Source organism: Heloderma suspectum, chromosome 1 (assembly GCF_057233095.1).
Source record: "Heloderma suspectum isolate Gila_16-S chromosome 1, 16-S_ref, whole genome shotgun sequence".
Taxonomy (NCBI): Eukaryota; Metazoa; Chordata; class Lepidosauria; order Squamata; family Helodermatidae; genus Heloderma; species Heloderma suspectum.
This window is the reverse complement of record NC_139458.1, coordinates 169,438,603-169,459,898: the sequence shown is the minus strand read 5'-3', so window position 1 is coordinate 169,459,898 and position 21,296 is coordinate 169,438,603. Positions and strand designations below refer to the sequence as shown.

The 21,296-nt window shown below is 48.3% G+C and overlaps 1 protein-coding gene and 1 long non-coding RNA gene across 6 annotated transcripts in view; one reads left to right on the top strand and one right to left on the bottom strand.

Moving 5' to 3' along the window:
• Window positions 1-558: 558 nt before the first annotated feature.
• LOC146358395 (uncharacterized) lies at window positions 559-5,936 on the bottom strand. Of its 4 annotated transcripts, none has more exons than XR_014784313.1 (4): window positions 5,702-5,936; window positions 3,543-3,626; window positions 1,746-1,822; window positions 559-879 (listed from the first exon to the last, which is right to left on the bottom strand). It is a non-coding gene; the product is annotated as an uncharacterized LOC146358395 (long non-coding RNA). The 4 variants fall into 4 exon arrangements; XR_014784317.1 differs by lacking the exon at window positions 5,702-5,936 and adding an exon at window positions 4,808-5,051; XR_014784315.1 differs by lacking the exon at window positions 5,702-5,936 and adding an exon at window positions 3,948-4,088.
• The window catches only part of ZEB2 (zinc finger E-box binding homeobox 2), a 176,915-nt gene continuing 157,259 nt past the window's right edge, over window positions 1,641-21,296 (top strand). Inside the window, exons 1-3 of one of the 2 annotated variants that reach the window (XM_084809942.1) lie at window positions 1,641-1,675; window positions 1,829-2,104; window positions 4,836-4,973. In XM_084809942.1, coding sequence (XP_084666068.1) covers window positions 4,901-4,973 — 73 coding nt within the window. In that variant the 5' untranslated portion in view covers window positions 1,641-1,675; window positions 1,829-2,104; window positions 4,836-4,900. Of the gene's footprint in view, window positions 1,676-1,828; window positions 2,105-4,835; window positions 4,974-21,296 lie in introns of those variants that run through there. The other variant, XM_084809951.1, reaches the window with a different exon arrangement.

Below are 21,296 nucleotides of genomic sequence, written 5' to 3'. Positions count from 1 at the left end.
TCGTCTGTAGTCAGTGGTCTTCCCACTCCGTACCCCCCACCGCCCACTCACCCCCAATGATGCGTCTGCAAAGCAGCTTCTTGATTAAGCAAACAGAAGAGCATCGCTTAAGAACACACTTTAAGTTGTGTGTGTGTGTTTTAAAGGTTCCCCTGGGAATGTGGACTCGGAATTGGTTAATAATGTTCAGTACTTGCTAAATTGCTGACTTCCAGATGTGGGAAGGAAAGGAAAAAAAACCTCTCTTGTTTAGGACCTACGTAACCTGATTGGATTAGGACAGCCGCGTCACATTGGAAACCTTTTTGAGTGATGATTTAATTAACCATACAGTAGAAAGCTGTATTCGCCAGGAAATCTCTTCCCGATTTGCATAACCAATCCCCACAGTGCAAAGGTGGAGTCTAAGGGCTTAATTTTCATTTTAATATTTTCCAAAATCCCCCAAAAGATTTGTTACCCCCATGAAAACTACTCACTCAACTTTCCACCTATCAAGATATAACCATATCTATCTGTATGTCTGTGTGTGTGTGTACACAGACAGACAAACAGGCCTTCCATCTTATTTATTTATTTATATATATAGGTAAGGTACATCTGTATATGTCTGGCTGAAATGCTACAGAATACATACTATAGAATAAGTCCCACTGACCACAGATCGGTTTGTTTCTGAGTAAACCAGCTTAAGTTCACTCTGCACAAGTCTGTCTCTGACTATATGTAAGATATATGTAGATTTTATACATTACATATGCATGCTGCATTTATTTATTCATTATAAGCCATGTTTATACCGCCCTTCAGTCAGATCCCCAGGGCTTCTCAGTCTTTATACATCTTTCGCTGTTGTCTACCTGTTCCTCTGGCCATCTCCTTGCAAGTGGAGAAAGAGAGAGAGAGAGAGAGAGAGAGTTATTTCGCTCCACTGTCCGTTTTGTCTGTCCACCAAGAAAAATGTCAATATTCCCTCCTTCCTCACCAGAGCAACAGAGGACCCGATATTAACACCCCTACCCTAAAATATATCCACTGGCAAATACGTTATATATCGATTGCAGAAGGATTTACTTCCAGGCAGGCGTGCATAGGATCAAAGCCTTATCACGCAACCAAATGGCTTTATTAATTAAACAAAAAACCCATCCGCAGTTCATGGGGCCCTTGTTTTCTCCAGTGCCCCTGCAATGCCTTCCTTTCTGGCCATAAGTTTTATGAAAGAGTTTTCTAGCATCTAAAATTTGGGATGGGCGAAAATGGGGGAGAGGGGAAAAGATACCCATCAAGGCACGGGAAAGCCTGGGCGCTTCGGCTCGGCTCTGGCCCCACCAAGGAGCGCGCAAGCAGGAGCCGAGGCGGGGGGGGGGGGCGGAGGATGTGTGAACCGCAGAGACCAAGGTGGCTCCTTGGAACTTTCAGCTCCGTTTGAGTTCGGCTAGTTCTGTGAATGGTGTTCACCGCTTTCCGCCTTGCATCCAGTAGGATTTAGTGAAGAGGATAATGATGCCAAAGACTTGATGGTTGGGGAGGGAGGGAGGGAGGGAGGCAGGCAGGCAGGCCGGGGAAGGAGGGAGGGGGGAGGAGGGAGGGGGGAAGGAGGGAGGGAGGGAAACACAGAGGGAGGGAGGTGGAATTTCATTTCTTCCACTAAAGCGTTTGCGGAGACTTCAAGGTATAATCTATCCCAGATCCTTCCTTTCCCAGAGAGAAACTTGGCGATCACGTTTCCACATGATGCTCACGTTTGGTGCTCTTCAATTATCCCTCCCCACAAAGATAGGTGGCGTGTGTTTCAGGGTCCTCTCCTCTCCTCTCTCTCCTACAGAAAAGAAAAAGAAAAAAATGTCATTAGAAGAGGCGTAACACGTCAGTCCGTCCCCAGGTTTGTGTTTCCTGGAGTGGCAGAAAGAGATCAGTCCTAACCTGCCCAGCAGGAATAACGGTCCCTTCCGACAACTCTTTGCGAGGCTTTTGACCATTTTTTTTCCTCCCCTTCCACCAGCTACATCTCCCTGCACCTTTTTTCTTCCTCCACTCCGCGGCTTTTTCATGTTTCTTCTTCTCTCCATTGCTGGCCAAAACTACAAACAAGACTTCGCAGGTACGTTCTCGGATATATTTCCCCCTCTTTTCTATTTTGCTTTATTATTGTTCCGCCTCTCTCTCTCTTTCTCTCTGTCTCTCTCTCTGTCTCTCTCTCCCTCCCTCTTTTTAAACAATTGCTGGCTTGGGGTCTATTTTCCTGGTCTGTTGCTGGGGAGGAAGTGGTGATGTGGGAAAGATCTCATTTTTGAACTGAAATCTACATTCACTTGGGATCACTTTATTTATTTATTTATTGAACAGTGGCTTCTTCCTCCAAATTCTCCGGATTTCCCCCTAAGCCCTCTACCTGGCTAATCAGGTAGAAAAGGTGATTTCCACTTTCCCCCTCCCCAATTATTTTTTTTAAAAAATATTTTACAATTCCCACCAGGAAAAGAAAAAGTTCCATTTTCCCTTCTTCTGTCTGTTTTTACACACGCATTCTGCTCGTTTCTCTTCGGATTCACGTTTACACATCTTAAAGTTTGCACGTACCTGTTAATGATTTTCAAGCTGTGAACAAGAACAACACAGGCATGGCTGGATAATAAGATTTTAGCTGGAGTTTTGCTTTAAAAAGAACTCCCAGCAAGCAAGCAAACAAAATGCATTATTATTATTATTATTCCTACAAAGCAGAAAGTTTGCTGTTCTGTCTGCTTAGTCAGTTTCATTTCTTGCTTTTATTTTCTGAGGCTGGGTGAAGTAACACCTCAGCTTCTGGATTTCTCAGCAAGAAGTGAAAGTAGTGACTAGGACATGTTTAAAAGTCGCTTGTAAAAAGAAAAAAGAAAAAGGGGTAAGAAAAAGAAAATAAGAATAGGGACGGTGGGGGACTTTTCGGAGATCCCAGTTTTGTAAATGATTGGCAACCTTTAAAAAATATTGAATACCAAAAGGGGGTTAGTGGGAATCATTGACGATTATCCTCGCCACTGGTATAGGTTCTTACATATTTCGCCATTTACCCAAGAAAGCTTTAAAGAGTTTGATTGTTGTTTTGAATAATTTGCTAACTCCCTGGTATAGATTGTTGTTGTTTTCAATTTAGGAGATAATTGCAAACTCGACAGAGTTAGAAGTATTCAGCAAATAGGAACTAGAATGCCTCCACTCGCTCTTTCATACACATTTTAGTTAGTGGCTCAAGATGGGTTAATAGACTACAGTCTACAGAATCTACAATCTGCAGAATCTAAGCCACAGGAATGACTTCGCCTGAGCCATTTTAAAGCCCTACCTGCACAGCAGTGTCTTTTTTGCTAACCCCCATAACAGAGCTGCAAGATCTGCAAGCATCACGTGTAAAGTTCATAAGAAAACAGCCACACAAAATGAAGGGAAAGAAAGAGAGTAACTCTTTCCCCCTCTGCCTCCACGGTCTAAAAAGTTGTGTTTTATGAAGCTCATGTTTACTCTAAGTCAGTTCTTCCAATGACTTCAACGGGACTTACTCTCGTGTAAGGGCGCCGAGCGGATTGCAGCCTCAAATCATGCCAAGAGCGGAGATTGTGAGTCCATTTCTAGATAGCAAAATTCTAGTATATAAATAAAAAAGGGCAGACAAAAGACGAGGTTAGGATGAATTTGGTTCAGGAGAGCAAGGGTTAATCGTCCTTGTTTTACAGTTTGCATCTGTTACATCTTTTATAGTCGCCCCCCCCCACACACACGCACACCCACTCCCCACCCACCCCACACACCCCGGCTCCCCTGTTTAAACTAATCCTCAAGTCACAGCATCGTGGGTTGTTTTGTTGTTGTTGGGGTTGGTTGTTTTTTTTTTTAAAGCTACAGCATCCCCTTAGATCAGCCCTAGCGAGGGGTTTCCTGGTTTCCCCAGTTTTGACAGACTAGACCTCAAATACAGCTTGCGGCCGTGTCAGCAAGAAGTCCACCAGTTCACAAGCCTTAAAAATAAAATGAAATGAAATAAATGAGATCATCTTGTAAGAAAGTCTCGCAAGCGTAGTTTCTCTCTCTCTCTCTCTCTCTTCCTCTCCTCTCACCCCCCCCATTGTTTTTTGGGGGGTTGCCTGGGGAAGGAAGGCTGAAAAGACACAGGGGGTGCGATGGGGGGAGGGAGAAGAAAGATCCTGTGCTGGATATTGCCAACGTGACTTTAAAAGTGTGAGAAACGGGGGAGGGGGGGAGCGGATCAAGGCAGATAACCCTGTTCTTCTGTTGCTCTTATCAGTTTCTAGCCATGTACTTTCGAAAACAAAATGTTTTAAGGTGTCATTGGTCATGCAAACTACATACAGTGTCGTGAGGTCCTCAGTACTTTTCAGAGGAAAGAAATCCGCCCAGCAATTTGAATCAAACAACCTTTCTTTAAAAATAAAAAAAAACCGAGTGCCTTTCCTCAGAGGGTCATGAGTCATTTTGAAGATGTAATGCTTGTGTGTGTGAGTGTGTCTGATCTCCTTGGCTGGTGGAGGAGGGAGGGATAATAACAATAATAATAATAATAATAATAATAATAGACATTTTGTTTGTTAAAAGGGAAAGAAGAAAAAAGAGAGCACACATATTGAAAGGGGGGGGGGGGACCACCGGCCAGTTTCTTCAAAGGAAGGAAAGGAGCCCACTTGCTCGGGGTTGTGTCTGCAGCGTGTGCGTGTCTGTGGCCGTGGGGATCTTCGGGGGTGGGGGAGAGCGCTGCCTCTGTGGGCTCCCTTTGGCGCCCTGCATTTGAACGGGATCTAGCAATGCCCACCCGGTTCCTCTGTTTGGTTGTTCCATAGAGTCTGCGTGCTGCTGAATCAGGGAGTCGAGTCCATGAGAACTGCCATCTGATCCACTCTTATCAATGAAGCAGCAGATCATGGCGGATGGCCCCAGGTGTAAGAGGCGAAAACAAGCCAATCCAAGAAGGAAAAACGGTAAGGAGAGGAAGGAAGGAGGGAGGGAAGGACAGACGGGAGGAGGGGGGCGAGGGGGGGGGAAGCCCTCCGTCAAACTTTTTTTCTTTTTCTTTTTTTACTTTTGGTCCTGGCGACTTCACTTCGAGAGAGGGGGGGGGGGAGAGACAAGAAAGAGAAAATGAAGGGACGGGAAGGGAGACTGGGATGGGGGGCTCGAAAGAAAGCCACATAGTCCTCAGCCAAGCGCCGGGGTCGGAGGCTGGCGGTCGCTTGTTTTGTGGCGGAGAAAAGACACCCCCCCCCCCCCGACAGCGAGGGAGACACGAAATAGGTCTGTTTCTTGTGTATTTCTGGACAGCGGAGAGAGAGAGAGAGAGAGAGAGAGAGGGAGTCCAGGAGAAAGTGTCAGAGAATCTGTGGGGGATCCCAGGGCGTTTCTATTCCTCTGTGTGTGTCGTACCCCCACCCACCCCCACCCGCGCGCCGCCGCCGCCGCCATGCGAGCGCTCCTTCGCATTGGATTCAGTTTTCTCACTCCCCCCCCCCCTTCCTTTGGAGAAGTCCGATCAAAGTGGGCAGAAAAAGAACTCGGGGGCTTCCTCGGAAGAGTTGGGGGCAGATTCCTTCAGAAAAGGGGGTGGGGGATTCCAGGCGCTGAGAGAGGAAGGAAGAGAGGGGGGGAGGAAAGGGGGTCCCCCCTCTCTTCCTCGGTTCAGGGCGGGGGGGGGAGGCCGAAAGTTTCTCGCCTGCAGCCTCGGGCGAATCAGCTAACGGTCCCGGCTGCTCGACTACTGTGCCGGCGAGATCGCCCAAGAAGATCCGTTAGATTCCTCTCTCCTTCCTCTCCCTCGCTCTTTCCACACCCCCCCTCCGCCGTTGTCTCTTTCTTGTTTTCCTTTGATCGCTGCCTTCCTTGCCACAACCACCTCTCAGCCAAGCCCAGCCAAGCCAGTCTCTCTCTCTCTCTGCTTGTCTTCCCCCCTCCCCACAAGACCCAGGAAAAGAGAGAGAGAGAGAGAGAGAGAGAGAGTGTGTGTGTGTGTGCGCGCGCGCGCGCCCGGTCGTTTTCACGTTGTCACGATCAGCTCCTGCCATGGATCCTTCCTTCTCTCAGAGAGACAGAGAGAGACCTCAGGGAAAGGAGGGGGTGGATTGGGGAGGGGGGAGAATTTTTAACAGCTCCATTAAAAAAAGAAAAAGGGGGGGGAAGCAGGAAACCCCAAACCGCTAAGCCAGACTCTGGGAACAGCAAGGAGAAGGTGGGGGGAGAGGGGGAAGGGGGCAGTAGCGTGAGAAATTTTGGTCTGGACAGGCGGAAGAGTTACTTGGGGGTTGGTTGGTGCGATAGATTCGCCAAGGAACTCCCTCTGTAGTAGCAGCACTCATAAGCTTCGCGAATGTAATACTCGCGGTGTGTGTGATTTGCCCAGAGTTGCCCTCTCCTCTGATCTCTGCAGGCTTTGGAGAAAGGGGGGGGGGGAGGCTCACTAGGACGTGTTCTAAGTCGGATTTTGGCAGCTCGTGTGGGGCTTTCACTCCCTCCCCCCCGGTCTCTAGTTTCTTCCTTTCTTCTTTGGTTCACAAGTTCCAACCCCCCCCCCCCCCACACACACACACACACACGCTCCATAACCGCACCATTCACCCACATTCTGAATGGACTTCCCTGAGCCCACTTTGAGCAACTTTTTCTCTGGAGAGTTCGCGGGGGCTGGGGGGAGAGAAACAAGCGGAATGAAGAAGACGCGGGTGTAAACCTGAAGCGATTCGCTTACACCAGAGCTACTTAGGATTTTTGAGGAGGGGGAGAGAGAGAAAAGAAAACACAAAGAGAAATGTTGATTCCAAACAAATGCTCGCTGGATCGCTCTCCGGCCAGGTTGTGTGGGGTTTGTGCGTGTCTTTTTCCTCGTTGTTGTGGAGGTGTCGAACCATATGGGGGAGTGATAGAGGACTTTTAGGCAGAAACTCTTGGTTAAGTAAGTCACACTAGCTGGTGTGTGTGTGTGTCCCCTCCGTTGTATTGCCTTTGATCTCCTCCCTTCGTTTGTGGGTTTGCTTCCAAAAAAGGGGGAAGGGGGGGGAAGCATCTCCAAAGAATATATTCCAAACAGCTTATTTTTTTCTCCTTTGGTCTTGTGCCTATTATTATTTAAGGTGGTCTTGGACCTTCCTTGTCTATCCCCCCCTTCTCCTCCTGGACCTGTAGTTTGGCAATTGAGTAGTCGTTAAAATTACACCTAAGGTTTCTCTCTCTTCTCTTGTATTTCCTCTGTTCTTTTATTATTATTAAATGTTGGTTATTGATTTGCTTAAAATCAATGTCTGTTGTAGGGCTTTCCTCCCCCCCTCCCCCCCTTCATTCTTTAGAAATGGGTAAAAGACGTCGCTGATCAACTGGGTAACAAAACCTTTGTGTCAACTGTGCTGTGAGCCCCCACCCGCGCGCCTCTTATGTTAAATAGTCCTCTCTCTCTCTCTCTCTCTCTCTCTCTCTCTCGTTTTCTTTTTAGAAGAAATAGAATGATATTTCAGGGTAGGTATTCTTGTTATTCAGAAGTGGACTGTTTCAGGGAAGGATGATGTGGTTTAATCCACCTTATTTATCTTTCTTGGGTGTGTGTTTGTGTGTGTGTGTGTATGGTAAGGCTGTTAGCTTATCTTCTTAAAGCTCGGCCACTGTGGTGTGGTAAAATATCTGCATGTATATCTATCTATACGTTCCATGTTTCCTCCTAACAGTTTGTTCTACAAAGAGAGAGAGAGAGAGGGAGAGAGAGAGAGATGACATTAGTGGCGGGTGATGCATGCGATACATACAGGAAACAGGCATAATTAGACCAGGCAGAAGGAGCTTGAGTATTATCCATTCTGCTACCCTGACACTCCAGTGAGTGTGAGTTAGAGAGACTGAAAGCATTTGAGAGCGAAGTGTCACTTGCCAGTTTAAAGTCAGCTCTCCTTTCAACCCTCCAAACTTTTTCTCAAAGTCTCACAATCGCTAACATGAAGTTCCAAACCTATGGTATTCCGGGGGGGGGGGGTTGCACCTCTCTTCCCCCCACCTCCACCATCTTTTGGTGGTGTGTGTGTGTGTGTGTGTGTGTTTAATCGTTTAGTCATTTCTCAAGTGAAGAAATACTCCAGTTTTGAGTAGCAGGTAGATACGTCTAGGGTGTGTTTCCTTGTCATCCCCTCCCCCATTTCATCTCCCCCACCCAAACACGTATTTGGCCCCTTTGGGAATTGCTGGGGATTTATCTAAACGGAGTGGATTTTTTTCCCCTCCCCCATTCTTCTGGATTCCTGGAAAAGATGTCACTTTACTGAGGTTGTGTTTTTCCTGATAACATAACACAGAACGGTGCTATTCAAAATCCACGAGAAGAAATTCATGAGAATCACAATGTTTATGGCTTTTGCAAAGGAAAAAAAAAAAAAGCTGCCCAAAATTGGTAATAGAAGAAACTAGAGTGACCGAATTGTGTGTATTTGTGTCGATGCTTTGGAGGTTTTTTGTTTTGTTCTTTCCCTTTTCTTCTAAAACCAAGAACAAGCCATCATAGTAGAATCCTTCCGGCAGCATAGCATGAGTTGTGTGTGCGCGTGTGGACCCTCCGTTTTAACTTTTAAGATAAGATGCTGCTTCGAATTATTACAGGGTTATTGTGGCATTTAAAGCCAGCAACTTCATGATTTGCTAGAGGAAGAAGGGGGAAGCGGAGCTAGAGGGAGTTGTGATCCAGGAAGACGCAGGTTTGGGAGGATGAATTGGGGCAGAATGAGACCGGTCCCTTAAACGTAGTCTCTCTGCAGGGAGGAGCTGGGGGGGTTGGAAGAGCTAAGAAGACCCTGCAGCAGCAGCAGCCCAGGCAGGAATGTCTGTCGGTTTTTCAGGAAAGTTCAGTCAGATGATTCCCAGTCGCCTGACTCACTCTGAATTGAAACACTTTCCCTGGAAGTGGAAGCAGGAGACGAAACCCCCAAGCTGCCTTCTATTTGCTTTCTCACCATCACCACCACCCCGCTCGCCTCGCCTGGCTCCCCCCCCCCCTTCTCCACACTGGCTGCCCCTGGGAGATCCATCAGCGCTCTCGGACAAGCCCGGAACTTCCCCCCAAGTTCTGCCGTCGCTGTTGGTGGTGGTTGATGCTGTGGCCCCCGGTTGCAATGGGAAGGGAACTTAGTGCATGAACATGCTGCTACTGCTGTTGCTGAGAGGCATGATGGGGGCGGAGGCCTTGTTCTAATCCCCCCCCCCGGTCTTCCTTTTCAAGGAGAGGGGGAGAAAGGGCCGCGTCCCTGATCCCCGAAGGTCAAAACAAGCAGCCATCATCCCCACTGATCTGCAGGCATCGTGTGTCACTGAACAAAGTGACACCCACCTCACCGGTTAAAAACAACTCTGAAAGCCCCTTTCCACGCCCGAGAGATGCTGGGGCGCGCCCGCCCTCCAGGACAGAGAAAGGGACAGATCCCAATCTAGACCTTGTTGTGAAAGAGCATCTTAGGTGTGTGTGTTGCTGGGCGCGGGGGGGGGGGATTTGAGAGCATCTGGCGTGTGGGGACAAACAGTGGGTGGGAGAGCCGAGTAGAAGCCCCAAGGGAGTGAGTTCTTTTGGGGGGGCAGGAGGGGCGATGTTACAGATACAACCGGGGAAAGATTCCCGGGGCAAGTCGAGCTCTTTTCACAAGTGAGAAAATTCATACCAAAAGGGTTACTTTTTCGAAGTTGAGTCGCTTCGGGGGAGGCCGTTTGCCGGCGCCTCCCCCAAGCCTGGAGAGAGCGAGACAGAGAGGCAGACACCAAGGTCTAACATAATGCACCTTTCTCACGACCGGAGCAAAGGGAGACGCACGGAGAATACAAGAGGCTGTTCTCCCTGTGAAGGTGGATGTTTTTATTTTAGTCTGAGGTTGTGGGCCGCCGAGGGTGGAAACCCTCGAGAGAATCTGTTCAACCCTCCTTTTCGGTGCATCAAGTGTACCGTGCAAAACCGTGTCGAGGCAGAGAGTTCGGGGGGTTCTTCTTCGAAACTTTCCCCCACTCCTTTCTCCAGTATTTCCCCCCACCTTTCGTCCTACGGCTCTTTCTCTCAATCAAGAAACTCTAGCGGCTATCAGCTGAACATCTCACAGATGATTCAGTGGAATGGAGTTAAAAATATAAAGAAATAAAAAGCACGCAAGAAAGGGAAATCGAAAAGCCAAGCTGTCTTGAGGAGGAAACTCCCTAAGGGTGGAAGATAATTTTTTCTCTCTCTCTCCTTTAAAAGTGGGAAGAAGTAGGGTGTTCATTCCCAGAAAGGCATCAGGCATGTTTGGCCTCGCAAGCATCTGCATTATCCCTGTGCTTTTAAGGTGCATTTTCCCCTCTCTGAAAGAGCATTCTTTGTCCTCCTTTTACCCCCACCCGCTTCCCAGCCCGTGGGCTTCCCAAGGTAGACCCTATTTTGTGCCTGTCACACAGAGAAGGGAGTGCAGGTTTGCAGTGCTCACAGACAATTGATTGTCTGCTCTAATGTGTTTCATTTACATGTTTATAACGTCAATAGTGGTGGGGTGTCCACTGTACCATTCATTCAAGCATTCTCACAAGGGTACAATTGTCTGAATGGCGAAGTCAGACACCTTTTTGATTGCTCTTTAGTTGTCTTTTTTAGAGGGGGCGGGGGCGGGAGAGGTCTCTGAGGCAGGAACACTAGTTGAAAACGTGCAGCATTAAATGTTACCAAGAAAGCAGATGGGAAGAAAAGAGGGGAAGGAACCTTTCCGATCTTTAAACTAAGCCACCATCTCTAAACCAGTATCTCTGAACTAAACTATTGCAAAAAGTCATCATCCCCTATCAGTGTGCGTGCCTGCGCAATTTTCCCTTTCAGTGGTGTGTGTTTGGGTTTTTTTAAATCATTTTGACTCCCCCTCTTAACTCCTTACTTGTTCAGGAATGTCATCCTAAGCACAATCCCCAGGAAATAAGTCCCACTGAACTCAGAAAAGGCTTGTTTCAGAGTTAGGAGTGGGCTTTTTGCCATCCACGAAGCACGTGTGTGTGTCTGTGCGTGGACATATTTAGGGCTAGCAGTGCAGCTAAGCCCTGGGCCAGATGAGGAGACAGTTCTGTAAAGTTTCTACTGCTTACATATATAGAAACTGAGATCCATATATTTCATCACCCAATATTGTATGTTAAAAATGAGAAAGATGATAGACTTTCATTTGATTTATGCCTTCAGTCTCTAAATTCTTTGTTATTTTTTGGTGTTGGGCTGGTGGTGTTGTAGTGGCAAATTGTTGTTGTTGTTGTTGTTGTTATTAATAATATGCTCAGGTGTGCTGGACCATTTCATCCCCTTCCTCACCCCCATGTCATGCTCCCCGTGTTTTTTTCCCTGGGGTTCCTTCTGATGGAGGTTTGTCTGGATTAGTCTTGTTTCTCTCCCCACCACTCAGGAACATCCCTATCTTCTTCAGGCATATCAATTAGATGTCTAATGTAGCCGTGTAGAGCCCATATGGAGACACCAAGGAAAGAAAGGTTTCACATTACAGTCGGAAGAGGAGGGAGGGGGCGTTATTCTCTTCCACCTTAAAATTTTAAACAAAACTAGAATGGTCCCACGGTTGGGAAAAACAAGGTGATTTAGTTCCTCCCCGAAGTTTCTGATTTATTTAATTCTCTTAAGTGAAGACATTTTAAAAAAAAAACTTTGTAAAAACACATATTTGGGCTTTGCAAAAATAAATAAGAATCACATGCCCGTTTGTGGACAGCTTTTTATCTTTTCCGTGTGCCTACCAGGGAAGACACACACAGTAGATGCACCGTTAGCTGAACCCCTGACACGGCGGTCTTTTGAATGCCTTAGGTATGATTTCACTTTCGCTCACATCAATGCTGACCTGAATGCCTTTCATATCTGATCCGCTGTGTCTCTCCCAGTAAACATCCCCTGAGGGGAGAACAAAGAAAGGAGCTCTTCTTCTTCTTAATCACAATTCAGTCCATTCACCCGCCGGCAGGCTAGATTTGCATTCTGCAACAGAAAGCCAAGATGAAAAGAGAGAGTGAGTGAGAGAAAGAGAGAGAGACGAGAGGAGAGGGGGAGGAAAGAGAGGAGGAGGAGGAGGAGGAGAGGGAAGAAGTAAGGAGGAAGAAGAAGGAGAAGAAGAGGGGGGAAAGCAGAAGGGTGGAGGCTGTGTCGAATAGCTTAGGTGTTTGTAGCTGTTTGTTGGGCTTCCCCTAGTTACAAGCCTTATATAGATGGCCAGGCTTCGCTCTCCTGACAGGCAGATAGTGTTACAAGATGGCATGCGGGTACTATTCATGGCCACTCGCCGCTAACACTTGAGGTAGAAAGTGTCAGGGAGGGATCAAATGCCTCTCTCGATGGACCGGGCTGCTGGGAGTCTGGAGGGGGGGGGAGGCAGGTGGACGTAGGTCACCGCCGCTTGGCCTACGAGGTGTGTGTCACCGCCTGGCTTCCCTCCAGGGCTGACACACCCGTGCAAGAGGATGTGTCGGCTCGGGCTTTGCCCTTTGGCGTCCCAAAGTTGGCTGTTGTTGTTCGTGTTGTTATTAGTGTTGTGGTTGTGGTCTGAATCCTCGAAGGAGAATCAGCACATCCCTGGCAGGCTCCCCTCCCACCCGATCCAGGTAGCTCTGAAAAGAGACTTCCAGCCTCACCTGTCTAAAGCTTAGATTCTAAACCCACCTGAACCTTCTCAGTCTCGCTACTTTCACCGAAGCTGGCGCACAAGGATGGGAAGGGGTAGGTGAGGGGGAAGGGCTTTAAGATGGGATCCTAAGTGACTGACTTCCATGCCCATCCCTAGGAATGCTAGCTCTTTGCCTTCCAGGGGGCTTCTGCCCAAGTCGCTGTGACTAGTAGATCGCAGCCTCAGGGGAAGGTAGGAACCTCTTTTGAAATCAACGAGGATGGAGAGAGAGAGAGAGAGAGAGAAAGAAAGAAAGAAAGAAAGAAAGGGGGGGCTGGGATTCAGGTGCGTCTCTGCTTGTAAACCAAAGTTTGCAGGATCCTAGTCCCCACCCCAAAGTCATCAGCTCAGAGTAACAGCTCCACGTGTTAGCTATAGCAGCTTTAGGGTGGGAATATTAAGATAACGTTGTCTAACCGCACTTCCTCGGAAGATACGTCCGCACTATTCTTATGGGAGGATTTTCGCACAATCTCAGAGTTGTGAGTTATATTCCTACTAACTTACTTACCTGGAATTAAGCAACAAATCGAAATCATTAAGGGCTTCTTTAAATCAATTTAAGGAAGCCACAATTTGATCCTAGCTTGATTACTGGGAAGAAAGTCTTACTTGACTTCAGTAGGATATGTCCCTTAACGGTGCACTCTTCCCATGCCTACCTACCTGGCAGTAAGGCCCATTAGATTAACTGGGCCTTAGTCTGGAGGAAAAAAAATGTGTAGGATTGTGGTGTAAATGTGGATAGTCAAAGTTTGCAGATCTAAGCATACTCACCTGAAAGTAAGTTCCACTGAAATTAATGGCACTTGCTTTCAGGTAAACATGTTCAGGATGGGGTGTTAACTTTCTCCTATGTTCAAGATTGATTAAATAGCGGGATATAAGTGAACACGATTTGTCCATATATAATGTCAGTTCCCCGCCCAACTATTATAACCCCATTGTTGAAAATCCTCGATTAAAATAAAAGTTTCTTACTTCCAAGTAAATTCATTGGCCTGTTCTCCTAAGCACTCTTACAGCGAAGCAAGGTCTAGTTAACTCACACAAGTTCTATTAGGTTTGCAGACTACTCGGAGTCATGGACCTCCATTAAATACGTGAGTGCCCTTCACCCCTAAAATCTCGCTTTCTCAAATCCGATTAAATAACTCGGTTTTTCTTTTTCTTTTAAATAATCACCTGTGATTCTCCACTGAATCGATTAATCGCCTTTATTAAAAGACGGATGCAACACAGCTAGTATTATTGTTCGCTCTCAATGACGGGGGAGGGGAGGGGGAGATGGGCTAGGAAGAAAAATGTTTGGTCCGTAAGGATCTTTAAACAGGAGGGGGAAGAGAGATGATCTGCCAGTTCATTCACACCAAAGATAGTGTATAGGATCGAGACGCTACTGGAATAGACCCAACCGTGGGATTAATTAAGAAGAGGCGGGGATTAGAATGTTTGGCCCTTTAATTTAAATTTATTTTACAAAACCCCATTCTTCCCGCAGAAAATAAAATGCAAGCATATCATCCTAACTTTCTCCTAACTTATTGTGACCAAGTGTTTTATTATAATGCAAACACACCCACCCACTTTTGAAAGATTTTCCTCTTTCTCTTGATGGTGGTGATGACGATAAACGTACCAAGTTATGATTTCCTAAGGTTCTATTCATCCCCTTCCCCAAGACAGAGTTTATTTATAACTACACCCTTCTTACTCAGAAGTATTCAAGTCCTTTCAGGCAGAACTGTCAAATTTTGCCGATGTTCTTCTTTGCCTCCATTTGCAGCAAGTTTTACAAAGAAGATGAGGCGGGGGCGGGAGGGGGAGATACAGAGAGAAAGAATATGTATGCAATTGGTACGTTTGGAATAACCAGGCTAGTGTAGAAATCTTAAGTGACAAGTTTTCAACTACGCTATCACTTGGCTACCAAACTGTCATTTTTCAGAAACCTTTTTTTTTAGCGGGGTTGTGTGTGTGTGTAAGATAGTAACAGCCCACCCACCCCATCTCGTCAGCAGCTAGATGGAAACGTGCTAAAGGGAACTTAGAGAGAGAGATGCTGGAACAATGTGAAGCGATGGCTCATTTTTCCTGGAGTTGCTGTGACAGGTCTCCTTCTCAACCCCCCCCCCCGCCCCAAGAGCGCACACAAGGACGAGATGTTTCCAGATGAAGAGAGGCATGTGACACATGCCTGATTCCACCCCGATTTACAGAATTTCCAAAAAGAGATTATCTCTACACCTTCCAGCCTAGGCCCGACTCCCCCTTTTTGTCCACCCCTATGACCCAAACAGTGGAGGATTTAGGCAGATTTACTTCAGTAAACACCTTGAACACTTGGGGGGGGGGGGTGGAGAGAGAGTAGGAGTCTGTTTGCAAAAGGGAGGCTTTTGTTAAGTGAGGTGCTGGAATGATGCTTTACCAAGCAGCTGTGATATTAACCTAGCCAGAAAGGGGGGAGGGTGTTTAACTCTTTGCGTGCAGTTCACTTGAGCTCATCAGATGAGATTTCTCAAGACTTTCTTTGAAGGTCTTGCAGTCATGGGTGTAGATGAGAGAGAGAAAAGCCTGGAAGCGTTTCGTCCAATAACACTATATGCACGTTAAATTGGGGACTGAAGACCTATGCCCAAAACAACAGGGCAAAGTCGCGAAGGCAGCCATACAGCTCGATCCTAGGCATGATTATTCGGAAGTAAATCCAAGTATGTTCAATGGTGCTTTCTCCCAAATAAATGTGTAGCCATAGGTGCTTCAGTCTGAAAGGGTATGCAGCAGACAGACATGTAGGCTTTCATTGGGCCAGACAGACTTAAAAAAAAAAAAAGTTGAGGCTGTTGCGTTAGGAATCTGTGCAACCGATTCCAGGTTACCATCGCCAGCTTCCAAAGGCGGAGAACGTGTGTGTCTTGCATCCATCGCACTCTTAAAGTTTGTGGGTGGTTTTGTTTTTTGTTTTGTTCCATTCGTTTTAGGGAAACGTCTCCGCTTGCCGAGGGCCTCCGCTTTGGAAACAGCACAACACGTTAACGTCTGATTTCCCAATCCCATTCCACCCCCCAAATGTTGTCAGTCTGTTTCCATAGGATGAGTGGATTTGGGACGAGGAGGCTTGGCCCTAGAAGAACACGTGGGAATCTCACTAGTTTCAAATTAGGATTCTCTTCCAACTATCAGTCTGTGTAGTTTTACTGGTTTATCTTTTTTCTTTCTTTCTTTCCTTCCTTCCTTCCTTCCTGAAATTCGCCTTTTCCAAGGTAGTTTCTCTCTCTCTTCATTTCTGAAAGAGGAAAAAAAATATGACACACACACACACACACAGAGAGAGAGAGAGAGAGAGAGAAATCCTGGTAGGTGTCAACGTTGGAACAGCCACAAACGTGTGAGAAAGTAAAGGGTATGAGACATGACAGAGTTGAAGGTGTTTGCTATGTTGTTACCCGTGTGTCAAGCTGGCGAGCTCCCTTTGTCACAGCCTCCTGGTGATGTTGGTAGCGTGCCGATCATTTCTTGCTTTCCTTCTAGGTTGCTGCCGCAGTTTTGAGCCGGGATGGGAGTGGGGGTGAGGGGGGGTTCAAAATGTGGCTCAGCCGTTACTCTTTCTGCAAGCCTGGCTCCTAAATGTCGTTTGCACACACGCAGGCGCGCGCGTGCACGCTTCCAGCTTCTGAAGGGTGTCTGCCTGCCTGCGACCCTCCAGCCCCAGAGTGGTAGCAGCAGCAGCAGCAGCAGCAGAAGGAACGTTTCTAGGATCTGGCAATGGAGCTCACTTTGGCAGGGATGTCAACTGCCAAATCATCCCATGATTATGTTTTATGTTATTTTATATGAATGACCGAGCATGCAGTATTACTTTGGGAAGGGGGTGGGGTGGGGCGGGGGGAAATATATCAAAAGGCTAGGGCTGCTCAGAACAAAAATACATACACTGCCTTCTTGTTTTTTCACAAGACTTTCAAAACCTCGGGCAGGGTCACAGTTTGGGAGCTGAATTAAACTGATCCCATTTGTGATCTAATTGAGGTTGGCACCGTCCGTTGCGGTAGCAATCATAACAAGAAAGGAAGGCAGCGCCTCCGAATCCAAGAAGCGCAGTACTCTCGCGCTTGAAACCGGAGCAAGCGGGGTGGGGGCAGCTGGCAGCAAATCGCGAAGTTCAGCGTTATTTCGGTCCTCCCGACGCGCGCCACCCCCCACAGCCTCTGTCTGCTTATTCAAAGTCCGCAGATTTGTCCCGGTATCAATAAGAAAGTTGTACACAGGCGCGCGCGCACACACACACACACACACACACATGCGCACGCCTGGGAGATCCGCTGAGCGGTTTGCCCTCGCCAGCAAAGGTTTTAGTCCGGCATTGGCTTCCCCGACGGCCGAACCAGACGTCCCTCCCGAGCGAACCCACCCACGGAAGCGGGCGCCGTCTAAAGGGCCGTGTTCGAGATGCTCTGTCTAAACAGGCGCAAACCTTTCCAGGCAGACTCGTCTATCTTCCCATCTAATCCGCGCGGGTTCCCGGAATGTAAATTATCCGGGGGGGGCGGGGGGAGAAGGTTGAGGAGTGTTTACACACGGGAGGGGGCGGGGAATTGGAACTCGCTTGGCAGTGCGGAAAGTACCAGCTTCAAAGACAGGCAGGCATGGTGTCACCTGCCTGGGAATCCGGGATGAAAGGATCCGTGGTGATTCCGAATCCCAATCCGAATTAAGTATGCGCGTGGATGTGTGTTTCAAGACTTGTACAAATATTGTACCTGTTATAGATGAAGGCGGGGCTTAGCAGATACGAAGTGCGTCAAGGGTTTTGGAAGCATGCGTGCTGTCCTCAAAGGGGACTGAACCATTCTCCTTGGTTTTATAGAAGCCTTTAAACCGCTTGCCTTTGAAACAGGACGATATTTGATTTCCGAAACTATTTCCAGCTGTTAGGCTAATACACACTGATCTGGGAGTAAACCTCCACTGATATTGTAAATGTGGTACCATGTAGTTGTTCAGTGGCATTTACTTCTGAGTATACATGTATAGGATCGCACAGTTAGTCTTCTTAGACACCCAGTCCTGATGTCCCTTGTCTCCTAGAGCATCTGGAGTGTGTGTGTGTGTGTGTGTCTGCTTTTAACCCACCAACGCACACTTAACATTCTTATTCAGTGGGTGTTAGACTAGTTCGACTCTTTCCAGTTTCCAGCTTCACTAACGAACCAGAGCTGATGGGGTGTGTATGGTTGCTAGCAAGCAATTAATTAAAACAGAATTGGAAGTTCTTTTACTCTTTGTTATTGGGGCACTGGAGGAGGGGGAAAGAGAAGTAGACTGGAATAGATTATCACCACATCAGGCAGGAGACAAAGGGGGGGGGGGACAGACGTGCGTTTGCTGAGTCCAGCCAGGCAAGTCCGTTTGTTTCTACAACCTTCAAGTTCACTTCATGCGGATTAGTTATCCTTTAAGGAGCCTTTTACGCTACAGTCCTATACTCACTTACCTGGGAGGAGTGCAGCCCATTGAACCCAAAGGGGCTTACCTCTGAGTGGGCATGTGTAGGATTGTACTGTTAAACTCTGAAGCACCCTGTCTTATTGGGCAGTAGAAAAACTAGTAAGAGGCTACCTTAACCCTCACCTTCTTATGGCGTCCTTGCAGGGGAAGCGAAGCTTCTAATCCGTGGTAGTGCCTGGGAGTAAGGGGGCAGGTTCAGCAGTTACTTCGGATTAATTAACACTGGTGCACGGTTGTGATACTGGAACTGTGATAGTATGTAGTTGTTCCCCAACTAATGCTTGTGTCGTTTCTTCCTCGGAGCGTCTCCTTGTGACATTTTCTTCCCCCTCCTCGTCCCACACTTCTCTCTCTTTCTCTTACACACACAATGCATTTGATTGTGGGTGGGACTGAACTCCTGGCAAGGTCTGAGAGAAGGAAAAGAATCAATACCAGAACTAGTAGATTAAGATATTGCAGTGCCTCTGATCTCCACAGACCTTCTCTCCCCCCTCCCCCCTCCCCGCTGTCTTCCTCCTCCCCTAACAAGTGGGTCAATTTCAGCCTCTTCAAATGCTCCAGCACAATACTCGGCTCGCTTCAGATGACTCCACAGAAGTCATTTGTTGATGCGATCCAGAGCTGGATCTCGAACTAGGATGCAGCTTAACTATGGGGTGTGCAGTGCTGCTGATGCTTGCACGGCAACTCTTGGGCCAGGCCAGGCAGAGCTTGCCCCGCCCGACCTTTCCTAGCCCAGCCGCCTTGAGTCCCCCCGATTTCAATACACAGATGTCCATTACAGCCCGAACCAAACCGGCTTCACATTGCGGCCTTACTTGGCCAGCGGCGATGTAACTTTGATTACTGAAATCGAGCACATGTTTTAAGGTGTGAAGTATTCGCTGAGCATCCAGGGTCGAACGACTGCGTCGTGGTTCTCCATCACCACCACCACCGTGACACTTTCGGAGATTGTAGCTGCTTTTCTCCGCGACTTTCTGCCTTTCAGAAACGCCTAGATTCAGCCGTCTCTAAACTGCCTTTATCTTTTGTACCTGAAAAACAAGCAAGCGAACAAAAAAGCCATCCACAAACTGGTGCAGTGGGAGACCCTAGACGTAAGAGGGCTGGCTCTCCATATCTTAAAACACCCTTGCTTGCAAGTGAAAACCCCTGACTGCGATTAAATGAACTTCCAAGTAAACTTGCTTGCATTCAAAGGGGCACCTCGGTTTCAGCGGGCTAACTTCGAAATATGTTCCAGTTGGGCACTTAGGGTAGTGGAAAGGGAGAATCCTGTCCATTCCCCTTGATACTGTCCGGGCGATAAACCTAATCCGCCTTTCTGACAGAGACTATTCACCAAGATTAGCAATCCGGATTAATTGACGTGTGGAGGGAAAACCACGCGTGAGCGCCCCCCTCCCCAATCTATTAACGTGGCATCTATTGTTGAAATTAGATTAGATCTGTATGTCTGACGTATATTATTACGTTTAATCATGTAGGCGATCCTAACAAGTGGGTTAGCAGGAGCTGGAGTTATGACGGCTACCTACGACGGAGAAAGCGACGCGCAGCTTTGCGCGAGATTGAAAAAGCGGGGGAGGGAAACCCTGCTCAAGCTGCTCAGGGGAGATGCAGAGAATGAGGACAAGGGTTCATCTTCTTACAGTGCGGCCCTACACATCTTCTCAGAAGTAAGCCCCATCGAGTTCAATGGGATTTACTTCCAGGTAAATGTGCGTAGGGCTGCAGTCTCAACTGAGAAGTGGCTTGATTCAGGACTTCCTGGAAGTCAACGCCCTGGGTCAAATTCTCCTCACGCAGAAGTGCGGGCGAATGCCTGGAGAGCTGTGGTTCCCCGGCGCTGAGGAAAAGTGCTCTGCACGTGCGCAAGAGCACCTCTTGATGTCAGGTGTCCCAATTAAGTCCTAGAGAAGGGTCAGCTGAGTGTATACATTCAGTTACACCAGACAGGTGCCTTGGAGAGCAAACAAGCTACTTTTCAAAGAAGGGAGTCCGCGCCACCGTCCCGTCTTAGTTCTTCTCCCCCGCGCTTGGAGGGATGTCTTTGAAACTAACAGCCACCAATTACGCACGTGTGGGAAAAGACGGCCGCGTCCAGAGAGCGGGAATAAGGGGAGGGAGCTCCAGGGCAACGGCTTCTCTGATTGGCAGTCCGGGGACGTGGAGAACGCCACCCCCTTGGCGCCCCGCCCCTCCCTCTCCGCGCTTCGACTAGTCGGCCTGTGCGGACCGGCGGCGACCCGCGTGGCTCCGCGGGCGCTCCGCAGTCTGCCCTCCAGCCCACTCCCGCTCCCCGCCGCGCACCGCCCTTCACAGCGCTGATGAGACAGGGCTCGTTGTTCGGCTCTTGTCATCCTTTGTCTCTCCCTCCAAGAAAAAGAAACCCAGCGGAACTCCAAAGTCTGCGCAGGGGGGCCAAAGCGCGCCGCCGCCGTCCTCCTGGAGGGGTTCTGGCCTTTCTCAAAAGGAGCTTCCCTCCCCTCACTTCGGTGTTTTGGGGTTTGGTTTTGTTCTTTGTTTTGCGAAGGAAAGCGGCTAAGCTGAAGTTTTCGACGTGACCCCCGGACACTTTGGGAAACGTGTGGAGTTTCGCACATTGCGCGCGGATTTCTTTTAAAAAGCAAAAGCGCCCCCAAGCCAGGCAGTAGCCCCCTTGGTCCTCGCGAAACCCGGGCCACAAATGACACGTGTCAGTAGGTTCTTTGATAGGGCTTCTGGCCGTGGTGTTTTTGTGCTGTCAAGCTGCGATGTCGAACAAACACCTCCTCTGGGACGGAGTGATAAATGCAGAGACAGGCCGGCTTCAGCCGGTCTCCGCAATCTCTCCATCCACGTCCCGCCCCCCCCCCCGCCCCCAATCTATTCAGCACCGTCCCCCACGATCCGGCTCCTTCTCTTTCCCCTCCTTCTACCTGAGACTGACGTTTCTGCGGAGGCACCGAGGGGATTTCTGGCGTGTCAGGCCTGGGCAATTATTGATACTCTCCTTCCCTACCCGCTCCACGCGCGCGCGCGCCCCGCCCACCAAGCCCTCGTCGGAAACGAGCCGCGCGCTCTGCCTACCTTGAAGCCTCCCAGGCCCGTCCCGACTTTGCTGCT